Raw genomic sequence first — 21,825 nt, 5'->3', positions numbered from 1 at the left:
GAGATGGGGTGAGATCGGGTTGAGGATACACAGAAAGCTGGAGTAACTCAGTGGGACGGGCAGCATCTCTGGAGGGAAGGAATGGGCGACGTTTCTTGGTTCTTGGTTCTTGGTTTCTTGGTCCTCCAAAATATTCCAAATGGAATTTAAACTGGAGGTGGAGACCCTTCTTCAGAGTGAGATAGGAGGTGTGAGGAGTGAGGAAGAGAGATTGGGGGGGGGGTGGAGGGAGTGTAAGAGGATGGAGGGAGGGAGCAGTCTCTGAGGGAAAGGGGTGGGGATGGGAAGATGTGAGTGGGTGGTGGGACCATGGTGGTGGGACCATGGTGATGGGACCATGGTGATGGGACCATGGTGGCTTTGGAGTCATCTCTGGCTGAGGGGAACAGCAGTGGATCGCCCCGGCCACCAGGGGGCGCTGATGAACGACTATAGTAGTGGCAGCTCCGTGCCACAAGGCGGCGCTGGCGGGTTGGGGGGGGGCGGCAGTGACAGTTCCCGGCCACCAGGGGGGGTGGATGGGGGCCAGTGACAGTTCTACTTTCCGGCCACGTGGGGCCGCTGTTGGACGGCAGTAGCAGTGGATCCTCCGTGCCAGCAGGGGCCGCTGTTGGGGGACTCGTAGCCGCGCCGCCTCCCACCACCAGGGGCCGCTGTTGGGGGACTCGTAGCAGCGCCGCCTCCCACCACCAGGGGCCGCTGTTGGGGGACTCGTAGCCGCGCCGCCTCCCACCACCAGGGGCCGCTGCCGGTGCCCCCTCCCTCCGTCACCCGGCCGGTGTGGGCGGGGCGGGGCGGGGCGACGGCGCTGCTGGTGCTACAGGGCCCGGGGTCGGGGTCGGGGATGCGAGGCGGGCCCGGTGGAGGCCGCGCTCAGCCCGGGGAGCGGCTGGTGCGGGGATTGCTGCGGGGCGGCGGCGGCGGCGTGAGGTGAGTGTGGAGGAGAGGAGAGGGAGGGAGGGGGAAGATGCTAGGAAAATGCAGGGTGAGGTGAATGTGGAGAGAGGGGGAAGACGCTATGAGAATGCAGGGTGAGGTGAGTGTGGAGGAGAGGAGTGGGAGGGGGAAGACGCTAGGAGAATGCAGGGTGAGGTGAATGTGGAGAGAGGGGGAAGACGATATGAGAATGCAGGGTGAGGTGAGTGTGGAGGAGAGAAGGAGGGAGGGGGAAGACGCTAGGAGAATGCAGGGTGAGTGTGGAGGAGAGGAGAGGGAGGGAGGGGGAAGACGCTACGAGAATGCAGGGTGAGAGTGGAGGGGGAAGATGCTAGGAGAATGCAGGGTGAGTGTGGAGGAGAGGAGGGAGGGAGGGAGGGGAAGACGCTAGGAAAATGCAGGGTGAGGTGAGTGTGGAGGAGAGGAAGAAGGGGGAAGATGCTATAAGAATGCAGGGTGAGGTGAGTGTGGAGGAGAGGAGGGAGGGAGGGGGAAGACGCTAGGAGAATGCAGGGTGAGGTGAATGTGGAGAGAGGGGGAAGACGATATGAGAATACAGGGTGAGTGTGGAGGAGAGGAGAGGGAGGGAGGGGGAGGACGCTATGAGAATGCAGGGTGAGTGTGGAGGAGAGGGAGGGAGGGGGAAGACGCTAGGAGAATGCAGGGTGAGAGTGGAGGGGGAAGATGCTAGGAGAATGCAGGGTGAGTGTGGAGGAGAGGAGGGAGGGAGGGAGGGGAAGACGCTAGGAGAATGCAGGGTGAGGTGAGAGTGGAGGAGAGGAGGCAGGGAGGGGGAGATGCCATGAGAATGTAGGGTGAGGTGAGTGGAGGAGAGGAGGGAGGGGGAGGACGCTATGAGAATGCAGGGTGAGGTGAGAGGAGAGGAGGGAGGGAGGGGGAAGACGCTATGAGAATGCAGGGTGAATGTGGAGGAGGGAAGGAGGGGGAAGACGCTATGAGAATGCAGGGTGAATGTGGAGGAGGGAGGGAGGGGGAAGACGCTACGACAATGCAGGGTGAGAGTGGAAGAGAGGGGGGAGGATGCCATGAGAATGCAGGGTGAGTGTGGAGGAGAGGAGGGAAGGAGGGGGAAGACGCTAGGAGAATGCAGGATGAGAGTGGAGGAGAGGAGGGAGGGAGGGGGAAGACGCTAAGAGAATGCAGGGTCAGAGTGGAGGAAGAGGGGGAGGATGCTATGAGAATGCAGGGTGACTTGGACAGGTTGAGGGAGTGGGCAGATACATGGCAGATGAAGTTTAATGTGGATAAATGTGAGGTTATCCACTTTGGTAGCAAAAACAGGAAGGTAGATGATTATCTGAATGGAGTCAAGTTGGGAAAAGTGTAAGTACAACGGGATCTGCGGGTCCTTGTACATCAGTCAATGAAAGTAAGCATGCAGGTACAGCAGGGAGGGAGAGAGAGATGGGGGAGGGGAAAGAGAGAGGGAGAGGAGGAATGAGGGGGTGAAGAAGGGTGCTGGGCGAGGAAGGTGGAGGGGAAGGGTGGAGGAAGGAGAGTGAAATAGGGATGGGGGGAGAGAGATGGCGGGGGAGGGAGGTAACCGAGTGGACGGTGGAGGGGAGGTGGCTGAGGAGGTTGAGGGAGGAGAGAGAGGGGAGAGGGATGGCAGGGAGGGAGGGAGAGTGAGAGAAGATGGGAGAGACGGAGGGGAGGGCAGGATAGTGAGGGGGGTGGAGCAGGAAGGGTTGGGGATAGGATAGAGGGATGGAGGGGGTGTGTGGGAGAGGAAAAAAAGAGCGGAGGGATGGTGCGGGGATGGAGGAAATGAGTAGGAGCGGGGGGGGAAATAAGTGAAGGGGTGCTTGGAGAAGAGGGGAAGGTAGAAGGAGGAGGGAGGAGAGGGGGAGGAGTGGAGGGTGGGGAAGATGGAGGGGAGAGGCTGAGGGTGAGAGGGGTGGGAGGATAGAGGGTAGGGAGAGAGGGGATAGAGGAGGGGGAAGGTTGGAGAGCGAGATGGGAGAGAGGGGAATAACTAAACTAAACACAGTACAACAAGGTTATCGTTGTTTTCTGGTGCAAAGGTTGAGGTGAATATGACGTGACCATAAACGAAACTAAACCATGCTGAGCAAAGATACTAGAGGAGTAAGATAGACCACTCTTACAAAAACCAATGGACTGACCTGTAGTACGCAACGGAGTGGAACTGCCGCCATTTTGGGAATAAGACTCCGACCTCCGCTATGCGTCTCGCAGTTTAATCCACGTCAGTCCATTGGGTTTTGCAGGAGTTTATCTTGGTCTAACTTGGCCTTCTATGATCTCTGTTTATAATAATGTGCTACTTTTTTTTTTTAAACAAAAAGGAAAATTGCGTATAAAATGATCGACCGGTAGGCGCAATGAAAGGTTTCTGGACCATATGCATTCTATGATTTTTGGCTCCTCTAGTATCTTTGGTGCTGAGTGAGGCTGGAGCGGGGGGGGGAGGGGGGGGAAGTAAGTTGACCATGGACAGCGTCCAATATCTAAACCGGCTTGTGTGGTCTAAATGCGCAGAGGCAGAATGCTGAGGAACTGGGGTGTCATCGGGGGGATTGCCGCCGCCCTGGCCGCGAGTATCTACGTGTTGTGGGGGCCGATTACCGATAGGAAGAAGCGCCGGAGAGGTACGTGTACCAGCAGTGCTACGGACGCGACCCTCCCCGTCCGCTCCCCGTCCGTCCCTCTCCCAGTGTTGCATGCTGCCCTGTGACTTTTTTTTAAACGATAAACTATTATACAACTATGTTACAGTCCTTGTCCAAGATGCATTCAACCCCCCTGCGGTGCCCAGCGGTCCCGGAAATCCCCCGGGGTGCCCGTGGACAGCGCGTAGTCCCTCTCTCGTACCACCCAGGTGCGGACGTAACCCCGGAAAAGGGGCAGGCAGCCGGCTCGGGCAGAGCCCTCTTCCGCCTGGCACTGTGATGGCCAGCTTGGCCAGGCCCAGGAGCAACCCAACCAGAACATCTTCAGCCCCAACCAGACGGCTGACGGGTCTGTTGAACCACGAGGGAAAAGGGTTGCATGGGACTCCTCAGTGCAGTAGCCTCCACCCTAGCTGCCCGATGCCCGAAACCCCGTCGAGGCCCAGCCCTGGTCCGCACCCTTTTGCCCGAGGGGTGAGAGGAGACAAGGCCTCGTGTTTCCAAACATTGTGGGCCGATCGTTGAACCCTCCCGTGTTCGCTGTGACCAGCCGTGGTTGAGCTCGAGTTATGACCGGCCCTTGGCCCTTGCTGTGTTCCAGGGCTGGTCCCCGGCCTCCTCAACCTGGGCAACACCTGCTTCATGAACTCCCTGCTGCAGGGGCTGTCCGCCTGCCCCTCCTTCGTCCGCTGGCTCGGGGACTTCACCACTCGCTACCGTCTGGACGCTTCCCTGGAGGAACGCAGCCCCTACCTCTCCGTCACCCTCCACCGATTACTCCGAGGTGAGTCTACAAACCAGGGCAGCAGAGGGTGGTGAATCTGTGGAGCTCGTCACCACAGACGGATGTGGAGGCCAAGTCAATGGGTACTTTCAAGGCGGAGATTGATAAGATTCTTGATTAGTACGGGTGTCGGGGGTTATGGGGAGAAGGCAGGAGAATGGGCTTGAGAGGGAGAGATAGATCAGCCATGATTTGAGGAACTTCAGGAAGGACATCCTTGTGATTGAGGCAGTGCAGCGTAGGTTCACGAGATTGATCCCTGGGATGGCGGGACTGTCATATGAGGAAAGATTGAAAAGACTAGGCTTGTATTCACTGGAGTTTAGAAGGATGAGGGGAAATCTTATAGAAACATATAAAATTATAAAAGGACTGGACAAGCTAGATGCAGGAAAAATGGTCCCAATGTTGGGCGAGTCCAGAACCAGGGGCCACACTTAGAATAAAGGGGAGGCCATTTAAGACTGAGAAGGTGAGGAAAAACCGTTTTCACCCAGAGAGTTGTGACTTTGTGGAATTCCCTGCCACAGAGGGCAGTGGAGGCCAAATCACTGGATGAATTTAAGAGAGAGTTAGATAGAGCTCTAAGGGCTGGTGGAATCATGGGATATGGGGAGAAGGCAGGCACGGCTTATTGATTGGGGACGATCAGCCATGATCACAATGAATGGCGGTGATGGCTCGAAGGGGCGAATGGCCTCCTCCTGCACCTATTTTCTATGTTTCTATGATTGAATGGCGGAGTAGACTCGATAGGCCGAGAAGCCTAATTTTGCTCCTAAGACCTCCGATCCTAACTGATAATTATTTTCACCGTCTCTTGCCAAGAGGGTGCTGAGGCAACTCCTTGCAACTGATCTTCACCTTGAAGTCAGACACAAAATGCTGGAGCAACTCAACGGGTCGGGCACCATCTCTGGGGAGAAGGAACAGGCGACGTTTCGGGTCGGGACCCTTGGTCAGACTGAGGGTCAGGGGGAGAGGGGAACGTGAGATGTAGACAGTACTTGCGAGAGAGGAATGGAACATGTGCAGAAAGTAAGGATGATCAAGGAAAGGTGGGGCCCACAATGGTCCATTGTTGGTTGTCATTGTCTCCTCTGCTAGCAGTATTATCTGGCGCCGGCGAGACGTCGGAGGACGTGGTGGATGCGGGGAGCCTCCTGGAGGTGTTGCGGATGTACAAGTGGCAAATGTCGTCTTTCGAAGAGCAGGTAAGCACCAGGGCTGTAAAGCCGCAGAGTGATACAGCGCAGAAAACAGGCCCTTCCGCCCAACTTGCACATGCCAACCATGATGCCCCCATCGACACGAGTCCCACCCGCCTGCGTTTGGCCCATTATCCCCTAAACCTTTCTTGTCTTTGATTGGTACGGGTGTCAGGGGTTACGCGGAGAAAGCAGATGAATGGGGTTAGGAGGGAGAGATAGATCAGCCACGATTGAATGGGGGAGTAGACTTGATGGGCCGAATGGCCTAATTCTTCTATCACTTATGACCTTATGTATGCAAACAGTCACCACATAAAGGTCACCAACAAAGTGACAAAGAATGGCCTACTCCTGCACCTATTGTCTATTGTCTGTCCTAGGGCAGTGATTTGGCAAAGATCGCCCGTCCCTGCCACACTGCTCCGCGCTTTGTTTCCTGTCACGGGAGATGGTGCTGATTTCCCGCCACGTACAGCCCTTGGCTTGACTGCCCTTCCCCTCTGCCCCCCAGGATGCCCACGAGCTGTTCCACGTGCTCACCTCGGCCCTGGAGGATGAGCGGGACCGCCAGCCACAAGTCGCCCACCTGTTCGATGTTCACTCTCTGGAGGTAAAGTTTCAGTTTAGTTTAGAGAGACAGCGTGGCCGGAAACAGGCCCTTCGGCCCGCCGCGACCAGCGATCCCCGCACACTAACACTATCCTACACACACTAGGGACGATTTACAATTTACACCAAGCCAATTAGCCCGCAAACCTGCATGTCTTTGGAGTGCGGGGGGAGACTGAAGATCTCGGAGAAAATCCACGGGGAGAACGTACAAACTCCGTACAGACAGCACCTGTAGTCGGGATCGAGGCCGGGTCTCTAGCGCTGCAAGCGCTGTGAGGCAGCAACTCTACCGCTGCGCCACCGTGACTGCTTTATTGCCACGTGTCCTGAAACGCAACACGGAAAATCCTACTTGCAGCAAACGACAGCGGCAGCACAGCGGGCTGTAAACGTGGCACTCAACACATAATGTAATAAACAACCAAACAGTTTGATAAATTAAGAAACAGCAATATAGTGCAATAATTAAATAAAAACTAATATAGCAGCGTTAAACTGGGATTGTATTTAGTTTAGTTGTGAGACAGAGCGTTGAAGCATTTGTTCCCTGCAGCTTCTTCCACCGAGTCAAAGACCTGAGAGCAAAGCGGATCCAGTGACAGATGGCACAATGGGCTAAGTGTTCGGCTGGCAACCGGAAGGTAGCCGGTTCGAATCCTGCTTGGAGTGCATACTGTCGTTGTGTCCTTGGGCAAGACACTTCACCCACCTTTGCCTGTGTGTGAATGTGTGTGAATGATTGGTGGTGGTCGGAGGGGCCGTAGGCGCAGATTGGCAGCCACGCTTCCGTCAGTCTGCCCCAGGGCAGCTGTGGCTACAGAAGTAGCTTACCACCACCGAGTGTGACTGAGGAGTGAATGAATAATGCGATGTAAAGCGCCTTGAGTATTAGAAAGGCGCTATATAAATCCCATCCATTATTATTAGTTATTCTGGGACCGGACCCATCCCTGCTGAACCTGCAGATGTTTTCAAAAAAGAGTTAGATGTAGCTCTTAGTAGCAATGTTACAAAATTTTGAGATTTTAAAAATCAAGTCTGTAATTTATCCCATCAGATAAAGCATAAAAATAAGTTTAATTTGACACCTAATTCACTTTCATATCTCAAGTATTTAAAAAGTTATGGCCATTTTCATACTGGGAAATGAGCATCTTGTTCCCTATTGATTTTCTATGGACATAACAAAAAAGCTGTGATCGTGAACAGTCAAAAGCCCATAACTTTCTTAAAAATTAAGAGAACTGAATGAAATTTTCAGTTATCATAGATTGAAGCATTCTGAAACAAATATAAAATAATCTTACTTGGATGACCTGAAATTAAAGCATATAATTAGTTAGTTACCTAATTGTAGCTAATTTCAGACTTCAATTACTAGATCTAAACATCTATCCATTTCTTAATAAATGATTAACATTTTTAAATAGCCTAAATGTCCAAATAATATTCACAAATAATTCACAATAAAACATGATTTTAAAATCTCATTTACATTAATTTATAGGCCAAATGGAAGGAATTTAGTGTTTAATTGCTGTAAATAAATGTCCATTTAAATCAGCTTTCCAGTGGGTCCCTGTGGAACGCGCTGGTTTAGAACGTTCACATTGCGGTAGATTTGTGCCCCCAAATGCCGAGAAAAATACTGCGGGATATAATGGGCCCAAAATGAGCTACTCGCAATATTAAACTTTGTATAAAGGGATCTTTAGAAGCCCTTTTTAATGTAAAAATATACAGCCAACCTTCTGTGGTTTGCTTTATGAGACCCTGCGGTTGCTGGCGGTCGCGGGTTTAGAGTTTGATTTTTAAACTACTATAACTATTATTCAAGGCCTTTAAACCTAATAATAGCTTTTGCGACGGGGTCTTTCAGCGATTTTTCGTTAATAATTAACTAGGCTGAACATTTTCGATTGGAACAGCTTAGAGAAAATCGCGTTTTAAACCCGCCCCCTCTAAACGGCGCCAAAATCGCGCACACCCGCAGCGACAGATTTTCAGCGACACTTCAGGTAGGCTTTGCAACATACCTACTCTTAGGGCAAAGGGAATCAAGGGATATGGGGAGAAAGCAGGAACAGGGTCCTGATTCTGGATGATCAACCGTGATCATATTGAATGGCCAAATTTGGCTACTCCTGCACCGAGCCTATTCCCGGCCCCCCCGAGTCCGCCGCGACCATCGATCACCTCGTACACAAGCACGATCCTAGCGCACACGGGACAATGTACAATGATACCAAAGGCAATTAACCTACAAACACGCTCGTCTTTGGGGTGAGGGGGAATCCAGAGCACTCGGAGAAAACCCACGCAGGTCACGGGGAGAGGGTGCAAACTCCGTACAGACAGCAACCAGTGCGGCCCTAACACTATCCTGCACACCGGGGATAATTGAACATGCTCTCCGAAGGTAGACACAAATTGCTGGCGTATCCCAGTGGGTCAGGCTGCACCTTTAGAGAAAAGGAATGGGTTACGTTTCGGGTCGAGACCCTCCTTCAGACTCCAGCAGGCTGGATAATCGTGCTCTCTCTCCTTGCCTTTTGTAGACCCCACCAGCATCAGAGGGCAGCCAGCCCAGCTGCAGGAGCCGGGGTAAGAATCTGAGTCAGAAAACCTTCCGTGGCGACATGGTTTAGCTTCAGCTTTAGGTTTCTTATTGTCCGCGTTTACCTGTTTAGCTCTGTTTTGCACGCTCTCCACATCAGATGTGTTAACGCCACACATAAACAGACTCAAGTCAAACACAAGTACAATGGAACGAGGAAAGGGGAAGGTACAGTGCAGAATGTAGTTCTCAGCGTTGTGTGGGAGGTGGGTTTCTTCCGGATGACAATAGACAATAGGTGCAGGAGCAGGCCATTTGACCCAGCACCACCATTCAATGTAATCAGTACCCCGTTCCTCCCTTCTCCCCATATCCCCTGACTCCACTATTTTTAAGAGCCCTATCTAGCTCTCTCTTGAAAGCATCCAGAGAACCTGCCTCCACTGCCCTCTAAGGTAGAGAATTCCACAGACTCACCACTCTCTGTGAGAAAAAGTGTTTCCTCGTCTCCGTTCTAAATGGTTTATTCCTTATTCTTAAACTATGGCCCCTGGTTCTGGACTCCCCCAACATCTGGAACATGTTTCCTGCCTCTAGCGTGTCCAAGCCCTTAACAATCTTATATGTTTCAATGAGAGACCCTCTCATCCTTCTAAACTCCAGAGTGTACAAGCCCAGCCGCTCCATACTCTCAGCATATGACAGTCCCGCCATCCCGGGAATTAACCTTGTAAACCTACGCTGCACTCCCTCAATAGCAAGAATGGCCTTCCTATCGATACACCATCGAAAGATTACAACCGCACACACCATTGTTGATTGTTTCGATGGTATCACCTTCATTATTGCCTGCTGATTTTTTAGCTTTCTTTCTGAAGTTGTTTTGAGCCTTTTCGTAGACAATACTGCTTTGGAGCTCTCTCTTGCTCAACTTTCCCTTCGTTTAGCTCAGAGATAGAGCGTGGAAACAGGCCCCTCGGCCAAACTGGATCCACGCTGACCATCGGTCACCTGTACACACTAGTTCTATGTTATCCCACTTTCTCATCCACTCCCTACACAATAGGGGCAATTCACAAAGGGCCAATTAACCCACACACCTGCACGTCTTTGGAGCGTGGGAGGAAACAGGAGCACCCGGAGAAAACCCAGACAGGTGGCGGGGAGAACGTGCAAACTCCACTCTGACAGCACTCCAGTTGACGATGAAACCCGGGTCTCCGGTGGTGTGAGGCAGCGGCTCTACCAGCTGCACCACCGTGGCGCCCGTTGCCAATTGAAAATTAGAACGTTGGCGCAGCGGTAGAGTTGCTGCCTTACAGATCTCGCAACTTCGGAGACCCGGGTTCGATCCTGACCACGGGCGCTGTCGGTACGGAGTTTGTACGTTCTCCCCGTGACCTGCGTGGGTTTTCTCCGGGATCTTCGGTTTCCTCCCACACTCCAAAGACATACAGGTTTGTAGGTTAATTGGCTTGGTGTAAATGTTAATTGCCCCTAGTTTGCGTAAGACAGTGTTAATGTGCGGGGATCGCTGGTCGGCGCGGTCTCGGTGGGCCGAAGGGTCTGTTTCTGCGCCGAAGGGTCTGTTTCTGCGCTGTATCTCTCAACTAAACTAAGATGGGATGTAATGTTAAAATTGTACAAGGCATTGGTGAGACCAAATCTGGAGTATGGTGTACAATTTTGGTCGCCCAATTATAGGAAGGATGTCAACAAAATAGAGAGAGTACAGAGGAGATTTACTAGAATGTTGCCTTGGTTTCAACAACTAAGTTACAGAGATAGGTTGAATAAGTTAGGTCTTTATTCTCTGGAGCGCAGAAGGTTAAGGGGGGACTTGATAGAGGTCTTTAAAATGATGAGAGGGATAGACAGAGTTGATGTGATCAAGCTTTTCCCTTTGAGAATAGGGAAGATTCAAACAAGAGGACATGACTTCAGAATTAAGGGACAGAAGTTTAGGGGTAACATGAGGGGGAACTTCTTTACTCAGAGAGTGGTAGCGGTGTGGAATGAGCTTCCAGTGGAAGTGGTGGCGGCAGGTTCGTTGGTATCATTTAAGAATAAATTGGATAGGCATATGGATGAGAAGGGAATGGAGGGTTATGGTATGAGTGCAGGCAGGTGGGACTAAGGGAAAAAAATTGTTCGGCGCGGACTTGTAGGGCCGAGATGGCCTGTTTCCGTGCTGTAATTGTTATATGGTTAAACTAAACTAAAAACTGCAGACGCTAGAAATCTAAATTCGAACAAAAAAGTGCTGGAAACACTCAGCAGGTCAGGCATCATCTGTGGAAAAACATCAGTTAACATTTCTGGTCTGAGACTTTTAGTTGATAGAACAGGAACAGGCCCTTCAGCCCACGATTTTTTAGTTTAGTTTAGAGATACAGCGCAGAAATGGGCCCTTCGGCCCACCGGGCCCACGCCGACCAGCGATCCCCGTACACTAGCACTTTCAATCAATCAATCAATCAATCAACCTTTGTTGTCATCTTGCAAAGCAACAATTTTACAGTGCAAAATGAGTAGACGTTTCCCTGGGAATACCGGAGCATCGCACATGAAACTTAAACATTTCACACATAATAACAGTAAAAACAATCCAGTCCCTGATGAAACAGTATAAATAATTAAAAGCAGGTAAAACAGCAACATTAAAATACAGTAAAAACAGTCATTAAAATGTCCAGGGCAGCTGATTTGAGAGGCCAGTACCAGAGTTATTAAATTGTTAGTGCAAAGCAGCAGAATCAGGTGGAGTGACTGTTTAGCAGCCTCACAGCCTGTGGCAGGAAGCTGTTTAGCAGTCTGATAGTCCGGGCTTTGATGCTATGGTATCTCTTGCCTGATGGCAGGAGATCCAGGTGTGTGTGGAGGGGGTGCAGTTTGTCCTTAGCTATTCTCAGTTTCAGACAGCGGCTCTGGAACAGTTCTTGTACCGAGGGTAGGGAGACGCCAATGATCCTCTCTGCTCCCCTCACTACCCTCTGCAGAGCCTTCCTGTCTGAGCAGTTACAGTTAGAGTACCACGTATTCATGCAGTACGTGAGTACAGACTCCACCGTGCCCCTGTAGAAAGTCCTGAGGATGTTGGTAGGGAGTGTTGTTCCTGGATCAGGTGAGACTGTCTGTAATTTGCACTCCGAGGAACTTTATGCTCTCCACTCTCTCCACCGTGGTGCCACTGATGTTGAGGGGTGTGTGTTTTGGCTGCGCCCTCCTGAAGTCGACAATCATCTCCTTTGTGTTGTCGACGTTTAATGCTGAATTGTTGTTGCCGCACCAGTCCACTAGTTGTTTCACTTCCTCCCTGTGCATTGTTTGATCATCTCCGCTGATGAGTCCCACCACTGTTGTGTCATCTAATGTTTCCCACACATTAGGGACAATTTATAATCTTTACTAAAGCCAACCAACCTACAAACCTTTGGAGTGTGGGAGGAAACCGGAGCACCCGGAGAAGACCCATGCAGGTCACGGGGAGAACGTACAAACTCCGTGCAGACAGTGCCCGTAGTCGGGATCGAACCAGGGTCTGTGGCGCCGTGAGGCAGCAACTCTACCGCTGCGCCACCGTGCTGCCCTGATTTCCTGGCAAGGTCCTTGCATTGTTTCTCCCCGAGGTGCTGCCTGACCTGCCGAGTATTCCCACCTTGTTCTTGTTTGCTTTCCCCTGCTCATTGATATCTTTCCTGTTCAAGGTCCTCTGCTGCTGCCACCGAGCCCGTGGAAATCCCAGCACCCTTTCCATGGTCGGCTAACCAGTAACATGGTGTGTAAACAGTGTGAACAGCAGGTGGGTGAGCCCCCCCCTCCCCTCCCCTCCCCTCCCCTCCCCTCCCTCACGTGTGGTGACGTAGGCAGTGATGCGCGATTGCGCGCGGCGCCCCAGGATTTTGGGATGTACAAAATCCTCGCACGCCATCTGCGTGGCGCGCAAATGACGCCCAGGTGGGACAGGCCCTTAACACTTTAGTTTAGATTATTGTCTCGTGCAATCAAAAGGAGGCTTTTGTTGCACGCTAACCTCTCAGCGGAAAGACAATACAAGTTTACAATCGAACCATTTACAGCGATAAGGGAGTAACGTTTAGTGCAAGATAAAGTCAGCAAAATCCGATCAAGGATAGTCCAAGGATCTCCAAAGAGGTAATACTGGTCCTCTCCCAAACTCTGGTAATGCGTGCTCGCTACATCACAGTCAGCGGAAAGTCAACTGGAGGTGGTCTTGCATGGTCCTCAAACTGCGGAGCATCCTGGACAATACAGCTCCCCCCTCCGTGACACACCGGTCAACCTGAGGAGCACCTTCAGTAACAGACTGTTCCACCAAGATGCAGCACAGAACGCCACAGGAGATCCTTCTTCCCTGTGGCTATCAGACTGTACAACTACTCCCCCTTCTGTCGTGGGGTAGACTGAGACTGACTCCACCCCCCCCCCCCCTTCCCCTCCCCAATCTTTGCACTTGCCGCTCGTCACTTTAGTTTCGAGTTTCATGTATCTTGTTGTGTTGTAAATCAATTTCCCTCCGGGGATGAATAAAGTTGTTTGGTAGCCATGATTCTAATCTTGTACAAACTGCGCCTCTTCTCCGCAGAGCCCTGTCCGATACGACACGTTCGACAGCCTCTCCCTCACCATTCCCGCGGTGACCTGGGTACGTACGTACAGCCCGCACGTTGAAGACTCCGTTGTTTCGTATCATGTACACGTCCACCACCGATTTCCCGGCACCCGTGCTTCCAGAGCCTTGCCGTATTGTCTGTGTTTTGCCAGAACAACAGAGGTCACGGCTTGGAGAGGGGGTGGTGGGTGTGCGAGATACCGGCCCACAAAGTCGGCAGCAGAAGATGGCTGTGGGGACGGATCTGCCCGCGAGGTCTCGACCCATTCCTTCTCTCCAGAGATGCTGCCTGTCCCGCTGAGTCACTCCAGCTTTTTGCGTTGTTTTCTTTGCCAGCATGATTAAGCAGGATAATGTAGAACTAGTGTGAACGGGTGATCGATGGTCGGTGTGGACTCAGTGTGCCAAAGGGCCTGTTTCCATGTTGTATCTCTAAACTCATTTATCCGCCATCTATCCCTTGCAGGGTCGACCCGTGACGCTGGATCTTTGTCTACAACACTTCATCTCTACAGAGTCCATCAAGGACGTGACATGTGAGAACTGCAGCAAGGTAAATGCAGCCCCATCGATGGTTCAACGGTGCTTCATTGGCACACGGACCTCGACACAGTGAAACACCATTTTTCTGCATACAATTCAGCAAAACCTTTCCATTCAAGAGCACAATCATTCCTCAATACAAACGTGTAAGAGTGCTACATGACACTGGGGCAGTACACAAGAGCCGGCACATTGCTGGCACCAACCTCTATCCTTCAAATTCACAGTTGCTAAAAATGTAGAGGCTTCACTTGGCCTTCCAATACAATACAATACAATACAATACAATTCAATTTATTGTCATTTGGACCCCTTGAGGTCCAAACGAAATGTCGTTTCTGCAGCCATACATTACAAACAAATAGACCCAAGACACAACATAATTTACATAAACATCCATCACATCGCTGTGATGGAAGGCCAAAAAAACTTCTCTCTCCACTGCACTCTCCCCCCCGATGTCAGAGTCAAAGTCAAAGCCCCCGGCGGGCGATGGCGAATTGTCCCGCGGCCATTAAAGCCACGCCGGGTGATGCAAGGTCGCACACCGGGTCTTGATGTTAGATCCCCCGGCGTGCGCTCGCAAACTCCCGCGGCCATTCCAAGCCGCGCGGGGCGGTGATGTAAGGCCCCGCTCCAGGAGCTCTTCAACCCCGCAACTCGGGCGGGAGAAGTCGCCGTTGCGGGAGCCCTGAAAAGCGGACTCCCTCCAGGGACCCGCGGGCTCCCGGTGTCACTGTCCGCCAAACCCGCAGTTGCAGCCACCGGATCTCCGGGGGTCGGGCCGCAGCAGCGTCCACCACAGCTCCACCCGCTCTGGACTCGGCCAGCTCCGCGACGGTGAGGTGAGTAGTCGGCACCACAGCCCCCGGTCTTCCTGTTGGAGGCCGCTCCTCGTTGCAGCCCCAACGACAACGGAGACCCGACAAAGAAAAGGTTGTGTCTCCCGTGCAGGGAGAGATTTAAAAGTTACCCCCACACCACCCCCACCCCCCCACACACATACCCCAACAAAAATAACAAAAACTACATAAAAACATAGACATAAAATAATAAAAACGCAGACGGACTGCAGAGGCCGCTGCTGATGAGAGTCGCGCCGCCCACATTCCAGGCCCAATGTTGTATGATGCAACCATGTAGATAACACAATCACTCACTCTCTCCCCTCACTCACCCCCTCTCTCCCTCACTCTCTCTCACTTTCTCTCTCCCTCTCTCCCTCTATCCCCCTCCCTCACTCACTCTCCCTCACTCTCTCATCCTCCCTCTCTCCTCACTCTCACTCTCACTCTCACCCTCTCACTCACCCCCTCTCACTCTCTCCCTCCCCCTCTCTCCCTTCTTCCCTCTCACTCTCTCTCCCTCGCTCCCTCTCATTCTCTCTCCCTCTCTCCCTTTCTCCCTCGCCCCCTCTCTCCCTTGCTCACCCACGCTCTCTCTTTCTCACACACACACTCCAGACATATTTGGAACATTTATTTATTTATAGATATGACGAGGTTGTTGCCGGGACTCGAGGGCCTGAACTACAGGGAGAGGTTGAGCAGGCTGGAACTCTATTCGGTAGAGAGAGAGCTGGATGATGAGGGGTGATCTTCCAGAGATGTATAAGATCTTGAGAGGAAAAGATAGGGCGAATACACAGTCCTATCCCCCCCCCCCCCCCCCCCCCCCCAGGTTTAATAGGAACCTGGAGGGCCACTTTTTTACACAAAGGGTGGTGGGTGTATGGAACGAGCTGCCGGAGGAGGTAGTTGAGGCAGGGCCTATCACAACATTTGAACAGGCACATGGATAGGACAGGTTTAGAGGGATATGGGCCAAATGCAGAAAGGTGGGACTTGTGTAGATGGGACATGTTGGTCAGCATGGGCAAGTTGGGCCGAAGGGCCTGTTTCCACGCTGTATGACTCTATATCTCATATTTAAAATACACTCACCATAGATTTTAATTTATATTTATATCTCTCTCTTTTAAATTCTGGGAACTCTTTCTGTTCTTTCACTAAATCAGGTCGAGGGGAATCAGAGTGGTCGGATTCCAGGAAGCCATCGGACAACCTTCATCAAACAGCTGAAGATCGGCAAGGTGGGCTTGTGTCCGTGATCGCAAATTGCTTTTGGATGTTGATAGCTGCCGAGTCCAGTGCAAAGTCAGAAGTGATAGGAGCAGAATTGGGCCATTCGGCCCATCGACTCTACTTCGACGTTCAGTCATGGCTGATCGATCTCTCCCTCCCAGCCCCATTCTCATGCCTTCTCCCCATAACCCCTGACACCCGTAACTAATCAAGAACGGTGGCGCAGCGGTAGAGTTGCTGCCTCGCAGCGCCAGAGACTGGGGTTCGATCCCGACTAGGGGTGCTTGCTTGTACGGGGTTTGTACGTTCTCCCCGTGACCGCGTGGGTTTTCCCCGAGATCTTCGGTTTCCTCCCACACTCCAAAGACGTACAGGTTTGTAGGTTTAAGAAAGAACTGCAGATGCTGGTAACTGGAGCTGCTGGGCTTGTATACTCTGGAATTTAGAAGGATGAGAGGGTATCTTATTGAAACATATAAGATAAGCTAGAGGCAGGAAACATGTTCCCGATGTTGGGAGAGTCCAGAACCAGGGGCCACAGTTTAAGAATAAGGGGTAAGCCATTTAGAACGGAGATGAGGAAACACTTTTACACACAGAGGGTTGTGAGTCTGGAATTCTCTGCCTCAGAGGGCGATGGAGGCCGGTTCCCTGGAAACTTTCAAGAGAGAACTAGATTGGGCTCTTAAAAATAGCGGAGTCAGGCGATAGGGGGAGAAGGCAGGAACGGGGTACTGATTGTGGATGATCAGCCATGATCACATTGAATGGTGGTGCTGGCTCGAAGGGCCGTATGGCCTCCTGCACCTATTGTCAATTGTAAATTCGAAGGTAGACACAAAATGCTGGAGAAACTCAGTGGGTGAGGCAGCATCTATGGAGAGAAGGAATTGGCGACGTTTCGGGTCGAGACCCTTCTTCCTTCTCTCCATAGATGCTGCCTCACCCGCTGAGTTTCTCCAATATTTTGTGTCTGGTGGTTTGTAGGTTAATTGGCTTGGCATAAATGTAAAATTGTGTGTGTTGGATAATGTTGGTTTGCGGGGATGGCTGGTCGGCGCGGACTCGGTGGGCCGAAGGGCCTGTTTGCGCGCTGTGTCTCTAGACTGTAAACTAACCTGTGCTGACTCTTCTTGTTGTGAGCTCCCGCAGTGCCTGTGCATCCACCTGCAACGACTGTCCTGGTCCAGCCAGGGGAGCCCTCTGAAGCGCAACGAACACGTGCAGTTCAGCGAGTTCCTCTCGCTCGACGCCTACAAGTACCGCGGGCCGGCGTGGCGGCGGCAGGGGCAGCGGCGGCTGAGCCGAGCGGCCAGCACGGGAAGCCTGCCGTGTATGCTGGAGGCAGCCCTGCTGAGCAAACCAGGTACGCAACGCCCACCGTCACATTGTCAAGCTGCAGAGATTTACCGGACTTTAGACGAGAGAGAGAGAGGTACAGGCCCTTCGGCCCATCGAGCCCGCACCGACCAGCGATCACGACCCCCCCCTACACTAATTCTATCCGACACACACCAGGGACAAGTTACAGAAGTCGATTAACCTACAAACCCGCACGTCTTTGGAGTGTGGGGGGAAACCGAAAGCACCCGAAGAAAAGTCACGCGGTCACTGGGAGAACGTGCAAACTCCTCGCAGACAGCACCCTAGGTCAGGATCGAACCTGGGTGTCTGGCGCTGTAAGGAGGCAACCCTACCGTGCCGCCCTAGGGCCCTAAGCCCTGAGATACAGGGAGAGGTTGAGCAGGCTGGGACTCTATTCTTAGCAGCGCAGGTGGATGAGGGGTGGGGGGTGGCACAGTTGCTCAGCGGTAGAGTTGCTGCCTCACAGCGCCAGAGGCCCGGGTCCGATCCCGACTACGGGTGCTTGTCTGTAGGGAGTTTGTACGTTCTCCCCGTGGGGTTTCTCCGAAATCTTTGGTTTCCTCCCACACTCCAAAGACGTGCAGGCTTGTAGGTTAATTGGTTTGGTATAAAATGTAAATCGGCCCCTAGTGTGTGCAGGATAGTGTCAGCGTGCGGGGATCGCTGGCCGGCACGGACTGGGTGTTTCCTAGACTATAAGGACCTTTATCCCAGGGGTGGAAGTGTCCAAGGCAAGTGGTAGTACCTTTAAGGTGAGAGGGACAAAGTGTAAAGGAGGTCTTCTGTGATTCCATGCAGGGTCAACTCTACCCAGCATTGCTAAAATGCCCTTGGCAAATGGAGCATGTTCATCATCCCTGCTGTCATCTTTAGCCACTACACCATCCTTTGGCACTGCAAGTTACTCGTGAGTCCATTTAATATTTCTCTTCCGCCCCCTCTCCCCCTTCCAACTCCATCCCCCAATATTGTTCCATATGTCAAAATAAAATTACGGGTTCATTCGAACGCGTTACCGAATCAAAAATAGACCCAGAACAGGCAGCATCTCTGGAGAACACGGGCAGGTGACGTTTCCGGTTCGGGCGAGAAGGCAGGAGAACAGGGGTCGAGAAAGACAAATAGATCACAGCCATGACCAAATGGCGGGGCAGACTGAATGGGCTGAATGGCCTAATTCCAGTCCTGTGTCCTATGGACCCTTCTTCAGACTGAGAGTCGTGTGGTAAGGAGAAAGCTGGAAGAGAGGAGGGGCAGGACAAAGTCTGGGAAGTAATGTGGATACAGGTGAGGTGGGGGGGGGGGGGGGGGGGGATAACAATAGGTAGATGGTTGGACAAAGGCCACAGATCAAAAGAGGGAAGGTATGAGCCAAGATTGTTTGCATTGCATGAGCAGGCACTATCATAATGTTGCAGGTGCTATCCCAACATTTAAGAGACATGTGGACAGGTACATGGATAGGACAGGTTTACATAGAAACATAGAAACATAGAAATTAGGTGCAGGAGTAGGCCATTCGGCCCTTCGAGCCTGCACCGCCATTCAATATGATCATGGCTGATCATCCAACTCAGTATCCCGTACCTGCCTTCTCTCCATACCCTCTGATCCCCTTAGCCACAAGGGCCACATCTAACTCCCTCTTAAATATAGCCAATGAACTGGCCCCGACTACCCTCTGTGGCAGGGAGTTCCAGAGATTCACCACTCTCTGTGTGAAGGAGTATGGGCCAAGTACACCATACAGTCCAGTGAAGTCCGATGAAAGATAGTCCGAGGATCTCCAATGAGGTAGATGGGAGCTCAGGACCGCTGGCTGCAGCTCGGCAGCAAACCATATCTGAAGAAGGGTCTCGAGCGGAGACGTCACATATTCCTTTTCTCCAGAGATGCTGCCTGACCAGCTTTTTGTGTCTGTCTTATATTTGAAGGGGGTAAGGAGATGGTAGACACAAAAAGCTGGAGTAACTCAGCGGGTCAGGCAGCATCTCTGGAGAGAAGGAATGGGTGACGTTTTGGGTGGAGTTTGCACGTTCTCCCTGTGACCGCGTGGGTTTCCTCCGGGTGAATATTATTGAGGGTGGCACGGTGGTGCAGCTGGTAGAGCCGGTGTGTGTGGGTGTGTCCCCATGTGTGTGTGTGTGTCCATGTGTGTGTGTCCCCGTGTGTATCTATGTGTGTGTGTGTCCATGTGTATCTATGTGTGTGTGTGTATGTGTGTGTGTCCATGTGTATCTATGTGTGTGTGTGTGTGTCCATGTGTATCTATGTGTGTGTGTGTATGTGTATCTGTGTGTGTGTGTGTGTGTCCATGTGTATCTATGTGTGTGTGTGTATGTGTATCTATGTGTGTGTGTATGTGTGTCCATGTGTATCTATGTGTGTGTGTCCATGTGTATCTATGTGTGTGTGTGTGTCCATATGTATCTATGTGTGTGTGTGTATCTATGTGTGTGTGTATGTGTGTCCATGTGTATCTATGTGTGTGTGTGTGTATCTGTGTGTGTGTGTCCATGTGTATCTATGTGTGTGTGCGTGTCTACCTGTGTGGAGTTTGCACGTTCTCCCTGTGACCGCGAGGGGGTGGGCCATTCCTCCCAGTACAGACTTCCTGCCCTCACGCCCCCTACAGGTCGCCGGTGTACTATTTCCGCCTGATGTCGGTGGTGGTCCACCACGGGGACGTCCACTCGGGTCACTTTGTCACCTACCGCCGCTCGCCCTCCACCTCCAAGAACCCGCTGACGCTGAGCAGCCAGTGGACCTGGATCTCGGACGACACCGTGCGCAAGGCCAGCCTGCAGGAGGTGCAAGCCTCCAACGCCTACCTCCTCTTCTACGAGCGGGTCCCACCTCTGGCCCGGCACGCCAGCCGCGAGCTCGTACCGGGCAAGTAAGTGTGCGGCGAGTCGCACGGCGGAGGGACTTTGCCAGCTTCACCGTTGAAAGGGAGGTGAACTTCTGAAGAGATGGGACCTGATTATTGCCGAGCTGGTGGTGGCGTCTGCTTCAGTATCTGCAGTGAACCAAAGCGCGTAAATCAAACGGCTATAATGTGTCTCCAGACGGCTCCATAATGTATATATGTGGACTTTGACTATTTGAACTAGCTGAGAGCTCTTTTGACATCATATTATTGGGGAAGCACAGTGGTAGAGCTGCTGCCTCACAGCTCCAGAGACCTCGGTTCGATCCTGACCTTGGGCGCTGTGTGTGTGTGTGTGGAGTTTGCACGTTCTCCCTGTTGCCGCGTGGGTTGCCACCTGGTGAATATTATTGGGGCAGGACAGTGGCGCAGCGGGTAGAGTTGCTGCCTTACAGCGCCAGAGACCCGGGGTACCATCCTGACCTCGGTGCTGTCTGTACGGAGTTTGCACGTTCTCCCTGTGACCGCGTGGGTTTTCTCTGGTGGCTCCGGTTTCCTCCCGCGTCCCAAAGACGTGCGGGTCTACGGGTTAATTGGCCCTCTGCACATCGGGAGTGGACGTGAAAATGGGATAACACAGGACTGGCGCAAACGGTGGTCGGCATGGACTCGTTGGGCCGAAGGGCCTGTTTCCATGCTGTACATTCCAATCAATCAAAGAAATTGGCATGCCCTGTGGAGTCTTTTGAGTTGGGATCATAAAGGCGGAGACATGGTGTGTATGGTGATCGCTGGTCAGGGCAGACGGACTTGATGGACCGAAGGGCCCGTTTACGCTCCGTACCTCCAAAGTAAAGTCCAAAGTGAATCGGGGGCGAGCAACAGGAAGGGTCTGATCCAGGAGAAGTGTGAAGGGAACGGGAAAAGGCCGATCGCCAGGCCACGTATTTCGGACCCGCCTGCACCTTGTGGAGCGGACACCCACCAATGTTGGTCCTTGCCTTCGCCCTTGGTGCACCCATCAATCTCCACAAGGTTCGCCTGTGTCTGTTCACTATACATGAGAATGGGGGAGGGGGGGGAAATGAAAACGTTTATACACGTTTGATTTTTTAATACCTTTGTGAGAAAATAATGTGAAGTTCTGATTGTGTAAATGAGAAACTTCAGAAATGAAAGCAACTTTTGCACTAACCCAATGTATGTACATGTATCTGACACGATGAAAGTGCTTTACAAGTGTTTTAATTAATTTGTTAAGCGGAAATGTAATAAAACGTTCATGAGCGTCAAATCTGGAGATTTGGAGGCAAGTTTACTTTTTTTAACTTTAGAAACTTTTAAAGTGGTGGCGCAGCAGTAGAGTTGCTGCCTCACAGCGCCGGTGACCCGGGTTTCATCCTGACTACGGGTGCTGTCTGTACGGAGTTTGTACGTTCTCCCCGTGACCCGTGTGGGTTTTCTCCGGGTGTTCCGGTTTCCTCCCCCCCACCCCACACTCACACTCCAAAGACAAACAGGTTTGTTGGTTGTGTGTAGGAAGGAACTGCAGATGCTGGTTTACATTGAAGATAGAC

The 21,825-nt window shown here is 52.1% G+C and overlaps 1 protein-coding gene across 4 annotated transcripts; it reads left to right on the top strand.

The window, feature by feature from the left end:
- Positions 1–804: 804 nt before the first annotated feature.
- Positions 805–21,548, top strand: usp30 (ubiquitin specific peptidase 30). 4 transcript variants are annotated; one of them, XM_033043791.1, is made up of 13 exons: positions 805–930; positions 3,460–3,569; positions 4,192–4,374; positions 5,485–5,588; positions 6,097–6,195; positions 8,756–8,801; positions 12,462–12,556; positions 13,361–13,420; positions 13,854–13,940; positions 15,948–16,022; positions 17,158–17,380; positions 18,178–18,286; positions 20,015–21,548. In XM_033043791.1, exons 1-13 carry the CDS (start codon positions 845–847, stop codon positions 20,277–20,279), a joined length of 1,542 nt encoding a protein of 513 aa, XP_032899682.1. In that variant the 5' UTR covers positions 805–844; the 3' UTR covers positions 20,280–21,548. The 4 variants fall into 4 exon arrangements, with proteins under 4 accessions (XP_032899682.1, XP_032899681.1, XP_032899684.1 ...); XM_033043790.1 differs by having other exon boundaries at positions 810–930; positions 5,482–5,588; positions 20,015–20,789; XM_033043793.1 differs by lacking the exon at positions 6,097–6,195 and having other exon boundaries at positions 810–930; positions 20,015–20,789.
- The last annotated feature ends 277 nt before the right edge of the window (positions 21,549–21,825 follow it).

The sequence above is a fragment of the Amblyraja radiata genome, chromosome 25, assembly GCF_010909765.2.
Source record: "Amblyraja radiata isolate CabotCenter1 chromosome 25, sAmbRad1.1.pri, whole genome shotgun sequence".
Classification (NCBI taxonomy): domain Eukaryota; kingdom Metazoa; phylum Chordata; class Chondrichthyes; order Rajiformes; family Rajidae; genus Amblyraja; species Amblyraja radiata.
Note: the sequence above shows the minus strand (reverse complement) of the source record. Positions and strands in the feature narration are given on the sequence as shown.